Source organism: Schistocerca serialis, chromosome 1, assembly GCF_023864345.2.
Source record: "Schistocerca serialis cubense isolate TAMUIC-IGC-003099 chromosome 1, iqSchSeri2.2, whole genome shotgun sequence".
Classification (NCBI taxonomy): Eukaryota; Metazoa; Arthropoda; class Insecta; order Orthoptera; family Acrididae; genus Schistocerca; species Schistocerca serialis.
The window spans coordinates 286941885-286962016 of NC_064638.1; the positions used below are offsets into that span (position 1 = coordinate 286941885).

Consider the following 20132-nt stretch of genomic DNA (forward strand, 5'->3'; position numbering starts at 1 on the left):
CATGTAGATCTAGCAGCCTGTCATTAAACCAGCGGTAAATTTTGTCTAAGCAATACTGTATCCTTCTACAGTCAATCAATGTACATCATAGCATCATCTACATCTACATCCATACTCCGCAAGCCACCTGACTGTGTGTGGCGGAGGGTACCCTGAGTACCTCTATCGGTTCTCCCTTCTATTCCAGTCTCATATTGTCCGTGGAAAGAAGAATTGTCGGTATGCTTCTGTGTGGGCTCTAATCTCCCAGGTTTTATCCTACTACTTGACTCCTCGGTGAAGGTATGTTCTCGAAACTTCAACAAAAGCCCGTACTGAGCTACTGAGCGTCTCTCCTGCAGAGTCTTCCACTGGAGTTTATCTATCATCTCTGTAACGCTTTCGCGATTGCTAAATGATCCTGTAACGAAGCGCGCTGCTCTCCATTGGATCTTCTCTATCTCTTCTATCAACCCTATCTGGTACGGATCCCACACTGCTGAGTAGTATTCAAGCAGTGGGCGAACAAGCGTACTGTAACCTACTTCCTTTGTTTTCGGATTGCATTTCCTTAGGAGTCTTCCAATGAATCTCAGTCTGGAATCTGCTTTACCGACAATCAACTTTATATGATCATTCCATTTTAAATCACTCTTAATGCGTACTCCCAGATAATTTATTGAATTAACTGCTTCCAGTTGCTGACCTCTTGTTTTGTAGCTAAATGATAAGGGATCTATCTATCTATGTAATCGCAGCACATTACACTTGTCTACATTGAGATTCAATTGCCAATCCCTGCACCATGTGTCAATTCGCTGCAGATCCTCTTGCATTTCAGTACAATTTTCCATTGTTACAACCTCTTGATACACCACAGCATCATCTGCAAAAAGCCTCAGTGAACTTCCAATGTCATCCACCAGGTCATTTATGTATGTTGTGAATAGGAACGGTCCTATGACACTCCCCTGCGGCACACCTGAAATCACTCTCACTTCGGAAGACTTCTCTCCATTGAGAATGACATGCTGCGTTCTGTTATCTAGGAACTCCTCAATCCAATAACACAATTGGTCTGATAGTCCATATGCTCTCACTTTTTTCATTAAACGACTGTGGGGAACTGTATCGAACGCCTTGCGGAAGTCAAGAAACACGGCATCTATCTGTGAACCCGTGTCTATGGCCCTCCGAGTCTCGTGGACGAATAGCGCGAGCTGGGTTTCACACGACCGTCTTTTTCGAATCCCATGCTGATTCCTGCAGAATAGATTTCTAGTCTCCAGAAAAGTCATTATACTCTAACATAATATGTGTTCCAAAATTCTACAACTGATCGACGTTAGAGATATAGGTCTATAGTTTTGCACATCTGTTCGACGTCCCTTCTTGAAAACGGGGATCATCAGTGAATAACCGCAGATTGCCACCCATCCTGTCTGCCACATCATTTATGTATGCAGAAAATAATAGTGCTCCCATCATACTCCGCTAGGACACTCCTGACAATGCCGTTTCTCTGACGAACATTTGCCGTCAAGGACGACATACTGGGTTCTATTACATAAGAAGTCTTTGAGCCTCTCACTTATCCGGATATCTATTCCGCATGCTCCAACCTTCATTTATAATCTGCAGTGGGGCACCCCGTCAAATGCTTTCTGGAAATATAAAAATAAGGAATCACATTACGCTCGATACTTAGTTCGCAGTATATCATGTGCAAAAAGGGCAAGCTGAGTTTTCCATGTGAGTGATGCTTTCTAGTGGACAAACTTTTCGGTCTCAGGGAAATTTATTATATTTGAACTTAGAATATGTTCAAGAATGTATAGCAAACCCATGTCATGGATATTGTTCCATAATTTTGAAGGTCTGTTCTTTTATCCTTATGTATAGGAACCCCTTGCACTTTTTTCTAGTTTCTTGGGACTTCACGCTGGGTGAGAGTGACGGTAAATCGAAGGTAGGTAAGGCGCCAATGCCACACAGTACTCTTTGTAAAGCCAAATAGGGATCCCATCTGGACCTGGAGACTCTTGTTTTCATCTCTTAGTTGTTTCTCTACGCCTTGGATGCATATTACTATTTCATTCACAGGAGAGCCCACAATCGTCAAACAACATTATGCTTGGATGATTCTCTGGTGTGAACAATTTCTTAAACATGAGATTTGAAACTCTGGCTTTCTTTTTCCTATCTTCTACTGCCACACCAGAAGGGTCAACAAGTGACTGGATGGAAGCCTTAGACACGTTTAGCGATTTTACATAGGACCAGAGTTTTCTCGGGTTCTCAGTGAGATCTTTTACTAACATACGATGGTGGTAATTTTATGCTTCGCATATATATCCTTTAACAGATGCATGAATCTCTACTAATCTTCACCTGTCACCGTCTGTGCGTTCTTTCGAACCAAGAGTGCAACAGCCTTTGCTTTAGTATTTTCCAAATTTCTTTGTTGAACACAGTTGGTGTTCCTGTCCTTTATTCACTTACTAAGCCCACACTTCTCTAGAACACAATTTACAGTCTATTTAAACTTAGCTCATAATTTCACTGGAACTAAATGATGTCAATTCATTGCTGAAGTGAGATGCTAACAACTGCCTATTTGCTTTTTCTAGCGAAAGAACTCCTAGCCTTATTGACTGGTTTATCAACGACAGTAGCTATGATGACATCATACATCACTAATACAGTATATTTTAACTCAGACACCCTGTATTTCACAAATATTTGTTGGAAATAGCAGTACTAGAAAAGGTCCGAGGAGGAAAACAAAGTGTGAAGAAACACTAACTCCCAGTTCTTAAATTTCTATAACAATACTTTACTGGCAAATATAAGAACCAATTATTTTAAGAACTATTGAAATGTAATACCTTCTTCCTCTCCTGGTCAAGTGTAGCCTTGTAAGTGGACACTTCTTGCTTAAGAGAGCAGTTTTCTTTCTCCATTTCCAGAAGATTACACCGAAACCTTCCTTCTGCAAAATTAAACAATGTGACGACATGTTGAACAGAGAGAAAGAATTAATGTTTAATTTGTTACAATAGCCCATTACAATCTTCACTCAAAATTGAATTTAATCAGTTATTCCAGTGTAATTCACTACAGTACAAGATGCATTCAAGTTGTAACGCCTCTAATTTTCCCCCCCTCACAAAGTAATCACATGAAACTGTGAAAATTGTCACTTCCTGCAGCTGTGCAGATTTTTCACAGATCTGACACCACAATTCAGTGGCAGCTGCAAACATTTCTGAGTCCAGTTTCACCATGGGAAATCTAATACAATAGCGACACAGCTAGTGAATATGTGACCACAGAGTGGGTATCATCACTGGAAACAGCCAAAAGTTGCTAGCAGCATGTCACCCGAGTAGGGAGTATAGGAAATCACTACAAAGTAGTAGTCGCAAACTCACTGTGGCGTCATGTTTGCCTGAATTGCTGGTGCATTGTCTTTTTGAAGGATAAAGTATGCATCCTTTTCTGGCTGTTTTTCACTCAATGCTGGAAGAAGCCTGTTCTCTGAAATGTTTTCATAGGGTGAACCTGTCACTGAAGTGCCCTATGGAATGCAGCAAATAGGAATTACATGGCTCCACTGAGCTTATTGGCACTTTGCTTCACGATTGAAAAATGGCACCCATGTATAACTCATCCACTGTCATAATCAATGAAAATAAATTCCTACTCATGCTACTATCATGCGTCAGGAGTGCCTAGCAAAATGCAACAATCATATCCTTGCAGTTACCCATCAGCATTCACTTTGAGGATGCTTTTCACATTTATAAGTATTCATGCAGCACTGTTTTCACACATACTGTGGAAATGCCAATTTTGGAGACGATGTGTTCCGCACTCATTCACCTACCCTCTAAAACAACTTTCTCAGCTCACTCAAACATGTCAGCCCGTCTCATGCGAGGCTGAGATTGTTGTCTGTTATTGTCAGAAGACGTTCTGCCTTCTTTCAACTGTCACACCCATGAGTGCGCACCGCGCACATCCTCGACACCATCACCACATGTCTTACTCAACTTGCAATGAATTTCAATCTGTACCACCAAACAGATGGAGAAAACTGCTCTTGTAATGAAAAAAATTGCTATTTTAAGTACCAAAAACAGCTTTTACTCCCACTGCTGCCACTAGAGTTGTATGTCATACAATGCTGCCATATCTGTCGCATTCACTAGTGCACGCATATTTTAAAGCAAAGAGTGCACGCGTATTCTAAAACAAACAGCATATTTGTATGCTTCCAGTAGTGAGAAGAAATGTAGCTGTTGTAACTTCAATGCACCTCATATTTCAGGTCATACTATTCATATAAGCAAAACAAGACTAAAGCAATAATAACAACAATGACTGTGATAGAAAATGAAGCAACTCACGTCTCTTAGGAAGGTCAGCAAGGAGTTCACATCTTTTCTTCATACGAAGCTCTAGATGTAAAATTAATTCTCTAAGAATGTTTTCAGCATCAGCACTATTCATTTCCATTGATGGGAATGGTGGACCCAAACTGAAAATGTTTTAGACACAAATATGTTATACAATTTGACACTTAACACATGTAAATAATTTTAATGCACTTCTAAATGGAACAAGTTACCAAAAACAAAATAATAGCATAACTTGTTATTAGTGCCTTTAAACTAAAATGCAAGTTATTTTAAAACATTGAATGCCGAGGTACTCTAACCACGGCACATATAATATTATTTACTGTTTTTAGCGAGGAGGAGGAGGAGGAGGAGGAGGAGGAGGACATAGTCTGAAATGCCATTTGGCAATGAAGATTAAGGTTTTCCATGATTTCTTTACATCACCCACAGCAAATGAACGAATGGTTCTTTTGGAAAGGACACAGCCTTTTACACCCTCCATTCAAGTTTGACCTTTGTCTCGAAGAACGTCGTTATCAACATGACAATTATTTTCACTTTCTTTGTTTGGATCAGTGTCTTATGTGTAAACTACTTTCAAGCATATAAATCACTAGCCTATCGTCAAAAGACCAAAAATCACAAGAAATCTTTCCCAAAAAGAACACTCATTTATTCTGGCAAGTTTTGTATGTAATTTAGAGACTTTTTACATGATTTTCAAGGTATTGATTTTAGCATATTCGCATCTCGCCAATATTACAGTTAAATTTTTTCTGTGTACTATGTTTTCAAGAAGTACCGAGTTTCACAGCAATATAAATACAAATATTTCTTTCTAGTTTTGCGAGTTGACTATCAAACTCCTGCACACCAGTAATCCTTTTCTTCCTGTTCAGAAAGGCTTAACATTGCCTTACACAAATTTCTACATTTGTCATGATTTACACTAGAGTAGAAACCTCAATGTTGTTGGTATCTTATCAAAACACACTTTAAAAAAGTGGCACCATGAAGAATTAATGCAAATACGTCACAAACTTATATTCGTACAAGTATCGACAGATAATGCAAAATAGTAAACTGTGGCGGCTGATGGGTGGATACGTGATGATGCAGCACAATTTCACTGCATAGCTGGGAAGGATAGTAAACAGGTGACATGTCAGTTATAGAGCTCTAAGTCTTCGCTAATTTCATTCCTCGTACTCAGCTGGACAGTAAGTATGCCCCGCACGCAGGTGCAATACTCACAGATGTCAGTACCAGAGAGAGAGAGAGAGAGAGAGAGAGAGAGAGAGAGAGAGAGAGAGAGAGCGCATGTAGTTGGGCTCAAAGAAGTTGGTTGGAGTGATCGGTGAATCACTCATCAATTGAATGATGCCACTATTTGTGCCAGTATCATTGAATACATGAACCATGGCCGAACACAGTGTCAAGAAGAAAGCTTTCAACCTACAGAGACGACAGAACATGAAGCCTGAGCAATCATCAGAGAGGCACTCAGAGCTCCAGGTTCGTCGTCATCACTGATCCAATTTTCAACTGGTGCTTCACTGATCCTAAGGACCATTAATAGGTGGCTCATAGAAAGTGGGCTGAACTCACGGCACCAACTGTGCTGTCTACTTATGACTTCCGTACAACAAGCTTGATTGCAGTGGTGTCAGGCACATTTGGCCTGGAATCTCATTGGCTGGAGTAGAATTGTCTTCAGTGATAACATCCGCTTCAAACTGAGCCCAGATGACCAGTGAAGATGTGGCTTGGGGTGACCAGCATAGTGCAGGGAAACTAACCGGACTGTTGCCTACCATACACCCACACAAAGAGGAGTGATGGTCTCAGTTGTCATTTCAGTGCACAGCAGGACCCCTTTAGTTGTCTTCTGCAGCATCCTTATAGCAGAGCAGTATAATGATATTCGAAGTCCTGCTTTGTTGCCCTTCATGGAAAACTATCCAGGACTCACATTTCGGCAAGATAACGCCTGCTCACACTCAGGTAGAGTTTCTATTGCTTGTTTTTGTGCCTGCCAAACCCCACCTTGGCCAACAATCTCTCCTCAACCAAGGGCATTCTGAGTATTATGGGCAGGGGCATCCAACCAACTTGGGATTTTGAAGATCTAACATGCCAGTTGGACAAAATCTGGCAAAAATATCATTGAAGAGGAAACCCAGCAGCTATCAATCAATACCAAGCTGAGTAACTGCTTGCATAGTAGCTAGAGGTGACCAGTGCCTTACCGACTTCTCAAATTGTGAAGTGCACTCTTCAACAAATCAAATTTTTTCTGATACTGGAATCATTTATTTGTTTGCACAAGGACATTGTTTATTGAATTCCCTCCCATTTAAGTAATTCCTTCATGGCACATCTTTTTGTCTTGGTGTGTATAAGTCACCACCACCACTATCGGGAGCTTTCTGGAGGCACTTGTCACAAACTGCATGAATAGTTACAATCTTGGAGAACTGACGAAAAACCAAAATCATTCAGAGATCATTGCAGCTTCGTATGACATATTCCCAACAAACAAGTTAAATATGGCATCAAAATATTTGCTCTGTGCAATGCTAGGTCATTCTACTACACTGATTTGTTGGAAGTGTATTGTTGCAAACAGCCAGGACTGTTTAGTGTTCCTAATATGCCATTTGATATGGCATGTAGGCTAACTGAACTGATAAAAGGCACAAATAGAAATGTGACTACAGATAACAGGTCATTTGTATAGAATCTAAGAAGAGAAAAAAATACCATCTGAGTGAGTGTTTGCTCAACAAGGATAGAGAGAGTGGTTCGGCAGTTTTTGGGCACCAGAAGGACATTACTGTGTTACAGTATGTACCTAAATGTAACAAATCTGTTTTAGTGACTCCCACAGTGTACAAGGAAGGAACTGTAGAAGAGGCTACTAAGATACCAGACATTACACTAGATTATAATGACTGAAGGGGGGTTGATACTGTTGACCAAATGTGCAATACATATCCAGTAACACAAATGACAAGAAGATGGACAATGGCTATATGGTATGCATTGTAGAACATGGGCGTATCGAACAGATCTATAACAAAAAGTTTTAGCTCTTGTAATGACTGGGTCTGCAAAGGACGTTCTCAGGCAAGAGTCTTCTGTGAAAAATGCAGTTTGTACATACAAGGTTGAAGACAATTAATTTTGCAAATAAATTATTCCAATTTAACAAGTTAGCATCTATAACACATATGGCACTATTCTTAAGCATAATATTAAATGTTACCTATAGTCATCAAATGACAAATGATAAGCAAACGCTCTCTCTCTCTCTCTCTCTCTCTCTCTCTCTCTCTCTCTCTCTCTCTCTCTGTACGAATCCGAAAGGTCAAAAATCACACATCAGATTGGGTGAATGTGGAGGCCACGCGAAACAAGCTGTCTTCCGACCACTTGTAGCCAATTTCATACTGATTTACACCAGTGGGGTGATGCACCACCTTGCTGCCAAATAAAGTTCTGTGGTTTAGCTTCTTCCAGTTAAGGGAAGAGGTGTAGTTCTAGTGCATCAATATAAGGAGTTACAGCTGCTTCACTGAGAAAGTAAAACCCATAAACTTTCCATCGGGGTATGGGACAAAAATGATCAATTTAAGAGTGTCTTGTTGTAACTGTGTCATACCCCGGGGATTTGCTGACCCCCACATGTGCACATTATGTGTGTTCACATTTCCACTTAAACAAAATGTCTATTAATCACTGAAGACGGCACCTTTCGGAAAATCTTAGTCATGCAGCAACATTTCATTTGCAAAGCTGGCATATAAACTGTAGTCTGTAAGCTTTAGAGCCTACAACAAGTGTAACCAATAAGGACATAGTGGTAAGCATTTCCTTAATCCTCCACACAGAAGTAATTGGAACTGCTAATTCATAACTAGCCTTTCGAACGGATTTCTTTGTGTTGTGTGTGAAAGACTCGTGCTCCTTCAACACGTTCTACAGACACTCTTGGTTGTCCCATACTCTTTCCTTTGCAAAGACACATGTAATCTTCAAACTGATGGTAACATCTATGGATTTTATCATCATTTGGAGGATTACAACAGAACTTTATGAAATCCACATTTAACTGTAACAGCGAATTCACACCTTGCAAACTATAAAGCACAAAGCTTTCAGTTCACTAGTCACCATCTTTGCTATTAATACTTTCTAATGAAAGGCATAGGAAACAGTGCTTGTATACAAGTGTACAAACAAAACTGTTTGGACAGTTTGTACAGAGTTAGTGTGAAAAAATCCAAGGAGTCTAGTACACATATGAAAAAAATGTTGTTACTTCTAAATTTGTTATTTTATAACAGTCAGTAGTAATCACTTTAACCATTTACAATTGTCATTTTTATTTCACTTCCTATATGAAGGTGAATCCTGTTCATTTTATACATGCTTAAGAAAATTAGAAAGACAACCTTACTTCCATTCATGTAAGATATGATTCCACATTTTCCAAATAGGATATTTCAATTAAATCTTATATGTACATTAAATATAAATTAAATATCAGCAATAACATAGCAAAAGTTGTCTTTATGTTCCATACTTTTAAAAATTAGAATAAATGATGACCAGAAGGATATGACAGATGAAAGTAACATTTAAACAAAAAGAAAAATATTACAAAACTTCTTTGTGGGCAGAAGTATGTACATGAAACACTGTATTAAAGCTAATTTGTTTCTTCTAATTTCTGCAGGTCAGTTCTTTTCTCTTTTGCATCTTTCATCATACTATTTGTTTATTTATTAACAAAGTCATATGATGTTTCTTTGCCTGGTCAGCAAGTTCTGCTGCAGACTGATTTTGTACGGCCATTTACGCAGCATTGCAGATATTTTCTTTTCTTTCTAATTTAATTTTCATCAAGGTCATCAATTTTAGTCTCCCTTTGATTAGCATTTTCTATATTGATTATTACAGCGTCTTGCCACTGAAATGCTTGCACAAATCTTCATCAATAACTTTTGTTATATATCCACCTAAGCTATTTATATAATCACAAACGCTAAAACCTCTTTCCAGTTGCTTCGCCATTGCTTCATAGAAGCTTCTGGATACGTGGTCAAACCTTCACATGTTTCACTTTTAAATGAAAGGGAAAGAAATCATTTACTCTCCTAGTTTCCTTATAAAAATTAACAAATTCTTCACTGTTTCTACAAACAGTTTCATGGACAAAATCTGTGTGAACGTTGTCATAGTCTACAATTTTCACAATATTTAAATCTGCTGAGCTACTTTGAAGGCATTTCATCTTCCTTATACAATTTTTCTTTTCTTCCACTAAATTTGTTGGCATTAAACATGACTTCTTACAATGCTGAAACCTGCTGGTGATTTTCAAATTATAACAGATACCATTTTAATTAGCACAGACTTTACATCCCTAAATGAAGTCACTCTATTTAATCTGCTTTTCACCACAAAACCAAGGTCAACTTTTTCTTCTAGAAGTTGGTTCTTGGGATTAGAAGTCAGCTATAGTTAAATTATTCAACGATTCTGGTTTTAAAAACCTTTGCCTTAATGTAAGAATTACTTTAATAACACAACTTGTGTACCACAACATATGCAGGAAAAATTTCTAGTACACGGTTACATAAAGACATTTTCTTATCCATCAGTGGTAAAAAAAAGTTCAAAAGAAATCATGTCCCATTAACAGTACTAAAATCCTCTTTCCTAGCAGGAGAACATCTGAGTAATCTATACAAAAAACCATTCCAATGCCCCAATCTAATGTTTCAAATCCTTGCCTGAAAGCATTATGTATAATGTGTAATGTACATTTATTAGTTAACTGTTATTATCATTAAGGTTGTGTTCCTCCATCAATTTGTGCAATTTTAAATTGACATTTGGGCTGTCCATAGACAGTTTTAACACTTTTTACATGATAAGGGGAAAAATTTAACATAGCCGATTTTGAAACATGCCACTCGCAATTGCATGGCTGAAGAAAACGTATGTTAAAAAGCATTTTTTAATATAGTTGTTTAACCAAAACCTAACATGAATTTCCATCTGCTTCATTAAAGTTTTTGATTTCAATGCTCCCTTTAAATCTTCTAGCACAATATTTTTGTAAGAATGGCACAAGTGCAGACCTTCATATGTTAGTGGTTTTCTTTTTGTCACATGGCAAGTTAGCAGCAACATTAGGAAAATTTTTAATGACTTTATGAATGTATGTTTGATCTGTATGAATAGTGGCATTTGATAGATCTCAACACCCTGTGTATTTCTGCATACAACATCTCAAGAGGCCTCCAGCTAATTCAGCATTTTCTTTTCCAGATGAACTTCATTCTTTGCTGCAGTCGACTGCTTGGAAGAAGTTGCTGGCTTTGAAAGAGATTTAAATGCTTTTTTCCCCCTTGCAGACAGCATTGCTTTTAATGTGTGTTTATGTCTTTTATAACTCATGTGATTTTAGGTCAGAGTCAGTCTCATTGGCAATCAGAAAATCTTTGTTGTATGCAATGCATTTTGCTTTATGTTTACCCTCGCCAGAAGGTGAAAGCCAATCCTTGTACAATATATTTTCTAGCCAGTTTACACACACTTTTCCACCCACTGTCATGTCATCTACACTGAGACAATATTCCTAGAGGAAAGAAGAAAAATTTATCTAGAAACATCAGATAGCCTGTCAAATATGTCTCATTCCATATGAATACACTGATTTTTTTAAAAAAGTCAGTTTCACCATGGTAATTTTTTTACCACAGACTGATGTAACTACTCTAGTCTTTCCCAGGTTATCAGAAATATGTATAAATATATACATGACGAGCTGAAGTACAAAAATAAATAAGATTCCAGGATTAATGTGAGCCAACATATAAAATTAATATTACAAGAGTAGTGGTCTGATATACTAAGTTTAAGATAATGTATCTCAGATGAAGCATTAAATAAAGCTTAGCAACTTAACGGGATTTTACAGTCTTCACTAAAACAAGGAAAAATGTACTTACCAGTATGGAAAAAAAAAAAAGATTCTTTTATCAGCAAAACATGATGAGAGTAATCTTATCAGCAGAATATCTGCAAGTTTAGAATTATGTAGCAGAATCTAGTAATGTCATATGTAACTTAAGTAATGCCACCAAGCTCTCCAAATATCTGAATTCTGGGTAATTCCCTGCAATAAGGTAACACTGCTGCTAACCTCTATTCGGAGCTTCATAAGAGGGGGAGGAGGGAAGGGAGTCTCTTAAAGAACTGTTTTCTCTTCGGGCTGTAAAAGAGTAGGTGTGGTTATTAGTGTGATCCAAGTCGATCACCACAGTTTGAACTGAATGACATGCTAAGAGAACTGACATTTGTTTTGTGATCACAATACATTTAAAAAATTCCGTAGTGATAATATGCATGTTTGAAGCTGCACAGATTTTGCATTGGTTGATACAGAAAGAGCATAATTTGGAAACATGAACCAATCAGCCAAGGCAATGATTCACTCCAAAACCCATTTTGAAATTAGAAATGCCATTTGCACCAAAGTGTACCCAACTTCACCTTTTGTCAGCAGTTCCTGGAAACTATGTAGTCATTTTAGGACTGACTAACAGAGTAGGTGGGCTGCTGCCAACACTCATTTTTCTTCGAATTGTGATAGTGGATGAGAACCTAGTCATTCTTAAAACTTATCAGGTTAATCACAATACTTTACCCCACCACATTTTTCCCTTTACAACTTTACTGAAATCTAAGCTGAGAAATCATCGCCTACATGCTGCAGTACCATAATACATTTTTTCACAGTTCACAAAAATCAGTATTTTGCAGCGTTTCCTCCTTATCTCAGATTCATTCACTAACAATTCAGTGTAACAATAATGGAAATTCCTGAATGGAAAGATACATACAATAAGGAAAAGGCAACCACTTACCCATAGAGGATTGATGCAAGGCGCACAGACACACAATGAGAAACAGTCAAATGTTAAGTTCTATTTTCTATTATGTTTCTTTGCAACACACACCAAATCTCTGTGAATAAATTTTGCCTTTCCCTTATTTAATAATTTAGTGTGATGTCACTCCATTTCTCTTCCTGGCTGGATAAATGAAAATGATCATTTAAAGAAAAATTAACAAAAACAACTCTTTTATCCCTGAGGTATCAATAAGACAGTGTCCATTTGAACTGGAAAACAACTGGCAACACCATGCCTGCAAGACATCGCCAGTTCAGCTGAATCTGTATAACTACTTGTATTTGCCAGAACATTATCTGTTTGCACAATAGAAGCTAGTACACATTAGACACAAAAGAATTTGAAAAGATTGTACCCAGGAAACTGGTTTGAAAAATTTCTGTAAATTTAACAAAGGTTTAGGAAGTGTAGACACAAAAAAAATTCAATTAATATGCGGGACTGCAAAAAGCAGCATCAGAGGAACAATGGGTCTGGGTGTTCAACACAGCAAGAGTTAATTACCAGAGAATGCAACATGGAGAAATAATAAAATCTGAAGAACAGGGAAAGTAAATTAAAAGCAGTGTATCAAAAAATCAAGTGAAAAGATTCTAAACGTAAATTACGTAAGTACATAGAATAAATTACATTCAAACTCAGATTCCACTGGCACATATGCACTACCAAATTATTAGACAAGAATTTTAAGACTTACCTATACACAAGACCTATATCAAAATCATTTTGTACATCTTCCTTCTTTTCATTCTGCTCAAGGTGCTGTACAGCCTGTTTGAAAATCTATAAAACAGGAAATATGTTTATCCCCATTCTTGAAACATCTGAAATAGTCATTTACATGTACAGTTTTAACAGAAAAAAAACAACAAAAACAAATTACATGCCTTTTCTGTTACCATCAAACAGATGTTGCAAACATCACACCTCTGACACTTGCCACATATGCCTCAATAACCAATCTATGCCCCGTTTCCACAATTAATACCAGTGCTTCAAACAACTGAATAAGCTCATTACCTGATTTGCTTTTCGCCGTCCTGGCAGTAAACCAATCTCGATCTTGGGTGCCTCTGGTCTCGTTACCTGGACTTCTTGTGTCATCTCAGCAAATTTCATAACTTGCTAAACAAAGCAAAAATCTTATCATAAAAGCAATCAATTTAAGAAAAGTGTCAACAAGCTAAGAAACAAATTTTTATCCTACCTCATTAAATAAATTCTTTGCCCAATTATGCTTACTTCAAAGAGAAGGTAAAGAGATTCTACCATAGAACTATGGAGCTCCTCCACTGTGGACAACAGAACGAGTGTGATTTTGGCACCACGGATGTATTGCTTTACACTGTTTCGCAGCTTTCTGTATTCACTGCATTCAGACCACAAATTTGAGAATGTCTGAGCAGCATCCCTCTTGTTCATCATTTAAGAAGTAAGTTGTGACCAAGGAGCAGAGGTTTGTTTTACTTAGTTGTCTGTATACGAATGTGTGTGTCACGGAGTTTTGCATTTATTGGTAAGGTCATTAGTTTTGCCATCCATTGTGGGTTCTCTGCTTATTAAGTCCAAGGGGTTTCTGACCTGTTTGGGTGACTATGGAGTAGATCACAAGTATTATGTAATGCGCTGAGGGGCTGAAGCCGAAATCAGGTCGATACATCTTACTTTGTGGGCTTATTGACAACCCAACAGTCATATGTGAAATTGCTATATTTATCTTTATTATAAATAATATTTGAGCTCAGTACTACACACATCATTCTCATAATCACTCTTAATGATAAAAAGACAATAGAAGGGAAATAAAGGGGAGGGGAGATATATCTCTTATGTGCAGTAATCCAATGACAGCTTTCTGAAGTACTAATACAGAACGGGGGCAAATAAAAGTGGCCCAGTCAAGTGGATATGGTTGGATGCAAATGTATGCATAGAACCACATCCCAACAGGATGCAATAACTGCCCCTACAGATGGCCAAACCTTAGAGCACCTTTACACAGTTGTTACCAAATGTCAGCCTGGTCGTGACCCTAGCTGGCCACCCAGGTCACCTGATTTGTCAGTGTGCCGATTACGGGGAGTCCCCAAATCTAAGGTATATTGCAAAAACCATCATAGTGTTAAAGAACTGCAGCAGAACATTTCAGATGAAATTGCAGCAATTCCAGCTCCAATCCACTTTCAGTAACTTGCTGGCAAGGGCCCAGAAGTGTCAAGAGATTGGTGGTCACTTGCAACATCTGTTATAGTCAAGTTAGTACTGTATTTCCTTTCTACTGCTGTGTTTCTTTGTACCCTAGAACTGTATTCTCCAGGTCACTTTCATTTGGCCCACCCTGTAGTTTTACAGGCAGTAGATAACTCATAAGCCTGAACTGGAAAATAGCTTGAAACACTGCATTGAAGACAATGGCACAGATACTGTTTTTTTTTTTTTTTTTTTAATAAACTAGTGTCTTAATTTTCCACCGAAACAATATCAAAACCTGTTGAAGCAGTGACTCCTTTCTTCAAAGGGAAATAGGGCTTTAAGATGATTAGGTCTGAGGATTAATGCAGCAGTTTATGTACTGACATGATTTAGGATAGAATGAAGCCTTAACTGGTCTGGAGAGATTGCTGAAAATCTACGATACACTGTGAGGGAGGCTTGAAACTGTAATATGGCTAGATTATAATAAAGTAAAGACGAGAGAAGCAGGAAAGGGACATAGTCGGACTGCTTGTCTATATCTTTGCTCATTGCATTTGAGTTATTTTGTAATGAGTATGCAGTAGGCCTCAGGAAATGTGACGTCTATGGCTGCACAGAAAGCGAAACACTTATTCCTAGTTATCATTTACTTGGAAGGTCCAACGGTACTGATCAGAAGCCGTGTCATCCTCAGCCCACAAGCGTCACTGGATGTGGATATGGAGGGGCATGTGGTCAGCATACCACTCTCCTGGCCATATGTCAGTTTACGAGACTGGTGCTGCTACTTCTCAATCAAGTAGCTCCTCAGTTAACCTCACAAGGGCTGAGTGCATCCCGCTTGCCAACAGCGCTCGGCAGACTGGATGGTCACCCATCCAGACAGCGCTTAATTTCGATGATGACAGGAACAGACAAATGCTCTAATAGCATGTTAATTTACATTTGATAATCTATATCCACATCCAGTGACAAAATAGTAAACTACATAACTAGAAACCACATAAATTGACCTGACCCTTTTTACTTCAAATGTAACAAAGCATGAGAGGATTAACAGTTTAACAAGAAACCATTTGACTTTTTAGGTTCCTGTTTACCACACAAGAAAGTGTGTACACATTTGATCTTTGAATCATACCAAATTACACGAGTTAATCCCCTTAAAAAAGAAAATCTAGCAATTTCCTTAGATCAAATTCCAAAATTTTGATGGTTTAAATGATTTGTAACTTTCACGGTAATGCGTACATTTCCTCCAAACATAAGGACACTAAGGTGCATTTAGATGGGCCATTTCACAGTAATGTGGCCACAATAGTGTCACCATAAATACATGGCAATACTGCAGTATGACCAAAAAGTTGGTGTACATACGTACAGGCACTATTTGTTGCCTACAGGAATGTGAAAGTGGGCAAAAGAGAGCACCATGAATTTTGTAAATGTGATACGTATATGTAGTGTGGAACAGAAAAAACAATTATAAACATCAAAAAGTGAAAAATGATGTTCTTGCTATCAACTTACAATGTCTGCAGGAGTGAGAATTTTAGTGTACATTTGTTCAATACATCATTTTTTTAAAGCTTTATCATGTGTTTCATGGGCAGCAACTTGCCAACTTTTTTTAATGGTGTTTGCGTTACATTTTATATCCAATAACTCTTGTACCTTTATAACATTGTTGAAATTAATAGCTGTCACTGCACTGGTGCACATAAAAATTATAACAAACATCCGACTGTTACTTCAGACTAACGAATTCAAGTCCTTCCACCAAAGTGTTGCAAATGCCTTGTGCCAAGAGGCATATCAAAGAGAAATGAATGTTTAACTTCATGACTCACCACTGCCAAAAACTGAAAAGAGGCAGGCAATCTGGTTTGAACTTTTATATCCTCTCACATTGCTATCGGTCTTACCACTACAGTAACCAATTATTTTTAAAGGATATTAAATATTGTTTTCAGCATCCTGGAAATACAGCCAATATTAGGCTACAAGTTTTGGAAACAGTTTGCTTAAGTAAGAACATGCACATAGCCCAGTTGGTAACTCCTTTCCTTGTGGAATGCAAATGCAAGAGAGCCACACTCACTTCCACTATTTCACTTCTGTCCCACTTCGCAACATGGAAACAGTGCTGGCTGAGAAATATTTTGCTAATAACATTGCCATGCAATAGTGACTGGCAATACTACCGAACAACACTGTCAGCGATACACAATTTTTATGACCTGTGTAAACGTACCTTGCAAACGTGTATAAAATTCACTTATAAACTCATCACCAAGCTGTGACTATGTGCCTTTCCACAATTAAAATATACTACTATATTTTCTTGAAAAGATCTTCGCTTTCACCCAAACTAAATCAAATGAGTCACAAGGTATTACCAAAAACTTAATTTTTAAAAGCTAATGAATACTGACAGTGAATTACACTATCCCACAGTAAATGGTACTACCATGAATGACCTTATTGACAAGCTGAATTTTATTTCCTTAAAAATTCTCTATCATACCTCTAGCTCACTTCCCTAGTCATAACTCTAAAACAAAAGCTTTAGCAAATCCCAACTTTGTCACTCACCACAGTCTCATCATAGTCATCTGCACGTGGATTAACACACACTATTACAGCAACTTGTCCTTCACCATCAAAATAATTCTTAAAGAGGTGGGTTATCCGTGAGTCACGATATGGAACCATTTTATTGGTGCCTTGCATTTGATTTTCTCTCAGAATTTCAAGACATGATCGCAGTGTCATCAAGGAGTTGTTGATGTTACCTGTGAACAATTTTTTGCCTCTCTCAACAAAATTTTACTTCTGATTTTCAAATCTTATACTCATAATTAAACATCTAACACAAACAAAATATCAAATATTGAGAAATTAATTTGTACAGAAAATTAGTAACTGACTTTTTGAATTCTCTTTCTTTGCTACACTAGGAACTAGCAAACTTTCACACAGAAGACCAAGACACCAATTTACACCCATACAGAAAACTTTCAATTGACACTTTAAATGGAAAGAAAGGAAGTTTACAAACAATCTGGAAACTGTTACATTGTGAACTCTCCTCTACTACATGGTAAAGGACTTCCGTCTCCATGGACAGGTGATGTTTGGCCTTCATCACTTTCTGGAACAAGTATTCACACTGTAAAATACTGTGCATCAGAAAGTATGAAAGCTAACAATTCAGTAAATTTCCCATAAACCAATACAATTATCTTAGGTGCTGATTTTATATTAAACAACATTGACAACAAACATTTTTACACTTATGGATTCAAAGTGTCCTTCACTATTTTTTTTTTTTTACACATACATAAGTAGATTCTGTGTGACAGGAATTCCACAACCTCAAGAAGCAAAATATTTATTCAAATTAATTTTGTGCAAGAAGTAAAAATTACTTTTCATTTCTGAAAGGCACAGTAGGTACACACCAGATATTCAGCTCACTACTCATCTGCAAATCTGCTGGGAGTGTTGCAGGTATTGTTTGCCACATTGTGAATGTTACAACTGTATTTTCCACACAGACAGTCAAATTATTTGTGATACTGTAGTAACGCAATATGGTTTTGAAAAGTAAAATTTAGTGTGATGTACACAGTATTTTCACCACAATTTTCTGCATCATTAAATTGGATGGAATCCACAGCACTGCTCTTTTACTGTCCAAAAGAGAAGGAAGCTGACAGTGGGAAAAAAACACTTCCCAAAAACCAATACAGTATGTTAGTAAATTTACAACAAATACATAACAGCTGGTACTGATACCCAAGTCCGACATTTCCTCAATGGTTTTCTCAGCCATTCACAGTACACAATTTCGTACAAGACACAGCTGCATCTTGAAATAGCTATTATAACTGAATTGCACGGCAGCAAGTCAGTCAACACAGTGATACACTTGTTCCACGAATGTTCACTGTTGGCTGAAATAAATAAGTAGCATATACAGCAGAACATCAAGACGGTAAAATACTCAAGCAAAGCTTCGGACTGGTTTCAAAAGCATACTGCTCTGCAGCTGCAGCTACCTGTTATACTGGCTGTACGTTCGAATACTAATAAGAGATTGGTGTATCTACACTCACAGCAGGCTGCGTGAAAGGAAGAATGTTTTTCAATGCTCACTCTTTCTGTTTGAAGTTGGTCTACGAAACGTGTAAGATTTATAGGGTTTTGCTTTAATGCAACTTTCTCAAGATATTATTAGAGTCAGTTTTATGTAAAGGCTTTGAAACATCCATCCACTATCCAGCTCAAGAAAAAATTTTAGCTGTCTTCAATAACAATGTCAATGGTGCATTTCATGCTTTCTTAGCTCATTTCTAAATCAGTGTGCATACCTGAAAAAATCCAAACAAATTAATTTGGGAACTACTAAACAAATTTTAACAAAGCAATGTGAAGGTGTCCCTTGTTTTTACACTGCCCCTGATGAACATTAATTTTTCTGATATTGCAGTGCCTGTGTTGCTCAGTGGTACCATACAATGTTCCTTCAGACATGCACAAAAGTCTGAAGGAATATTGCATCGTACTTCTAAGCAACACAGGCACAGCAGTATATTGCTTATCCATGAACACTGGGCAAGTAAATTACAATTACAATGTCTCTTCTGCACAGGACTGTACACAATGGACGTACGAGTACAGGTTAATGACACTTACAAGTTTGGGTGTGGCTGCAAAGCGTACACATACAGCCTAATGGTAATGCAACCATGTACAATAAGCAGTCCAGCACAAATTTTAATTTTCGTTGGTTGATTGGTTTAAAAAGGGGGGTAAGGGACCAAACTACGAGGCCATCAGTCCCTTGTTCCAATTTAAAAAATTATACTTGCTGTCAACCGGGCACCACACCAACACAGAGATGGATCTTCATGATGCAGGAGGTAGCCATGGGTCGCCCAAGCGTGGCCAATGCTGAGCCGGTAGAGAATCACAGAGTTCCTGCGAGAGACCCTCATCGAGGACTTCCACTCACTCTTAGTCCCCTTAATTGCACGCAGTTTGTTGTGCGTACTGATATTAATTAAAAAAAAACCTTGTCGCACAAAAACAAATGATGGTCAGTTACGGGAATGCCAATCTGCAGAAGCAGTTTCCATGTAGCCTGTCGACAAGTTCATTTCCTGGAATTCCCATGTCACCTGGGGTCCAGATAAACACCACTGAACGACTGGACCATTCCAGAGCATAGATGGATTCCGGGACGGTCGCAAACAAAGGATGGCGAGGGTAGCACTGGGGGATAGCTCGTAGACGAAGGACTCATTACAGAAAAGAAACGACTTGCCAGGGCATGAGCGGATACGCTCAAGAGCATGAGAAATGGCCACCAGTCTGCAGTGAAAACACTGCAGCCATCTGCCAAGGAGTGCTGTTCTGTATGTCCTCCATAAACATATGCAAAGCAATGTGACCATTAGCTAGCGAGCCGTCAGTGTAAACCACTTCACGGCCCCAATACATCCGGTACATATCAAGAATCGAGAGAAAGTGACAGCGGAGAGCTGTGGGGTTA

The 20132-nt window shown here is 38.1% G+C and overlaps 1 protein-coding gene across 1 annotated transcript in view; it reads right to left on the bottom strand.

The window, feature by feature from the left end:
* The window catches only part of LOC126468348 (kinesin-like protein KIF23), a 156606-nt gene that overhangs the window by 84026 nt on the left and 52448 nt on the right, over positions 1-20132 (bottom strand). The window contains exons 6-10 of the mRNA XM_050096543.1: positions 17168-17367; positions 13397-13501; positions 13074-13159; positions 4392-4522; positions 2868-2971 (exon numbers count right to left, since the gene is read on the bottom strand). Coding sequence (XP_049952500.1) covers positions 2868-2971; positions 4392-4522; positions 13074-13159; positions 13397-13501; positions 17168-17367 — 626 coding nt within the window. The remainder of the gene's footprint in view (positions 1-2867; positions 2972-4391; positions 4523-13073; positions 13160-13396; positions 13502-17167; positions 17368-20132) is intronic.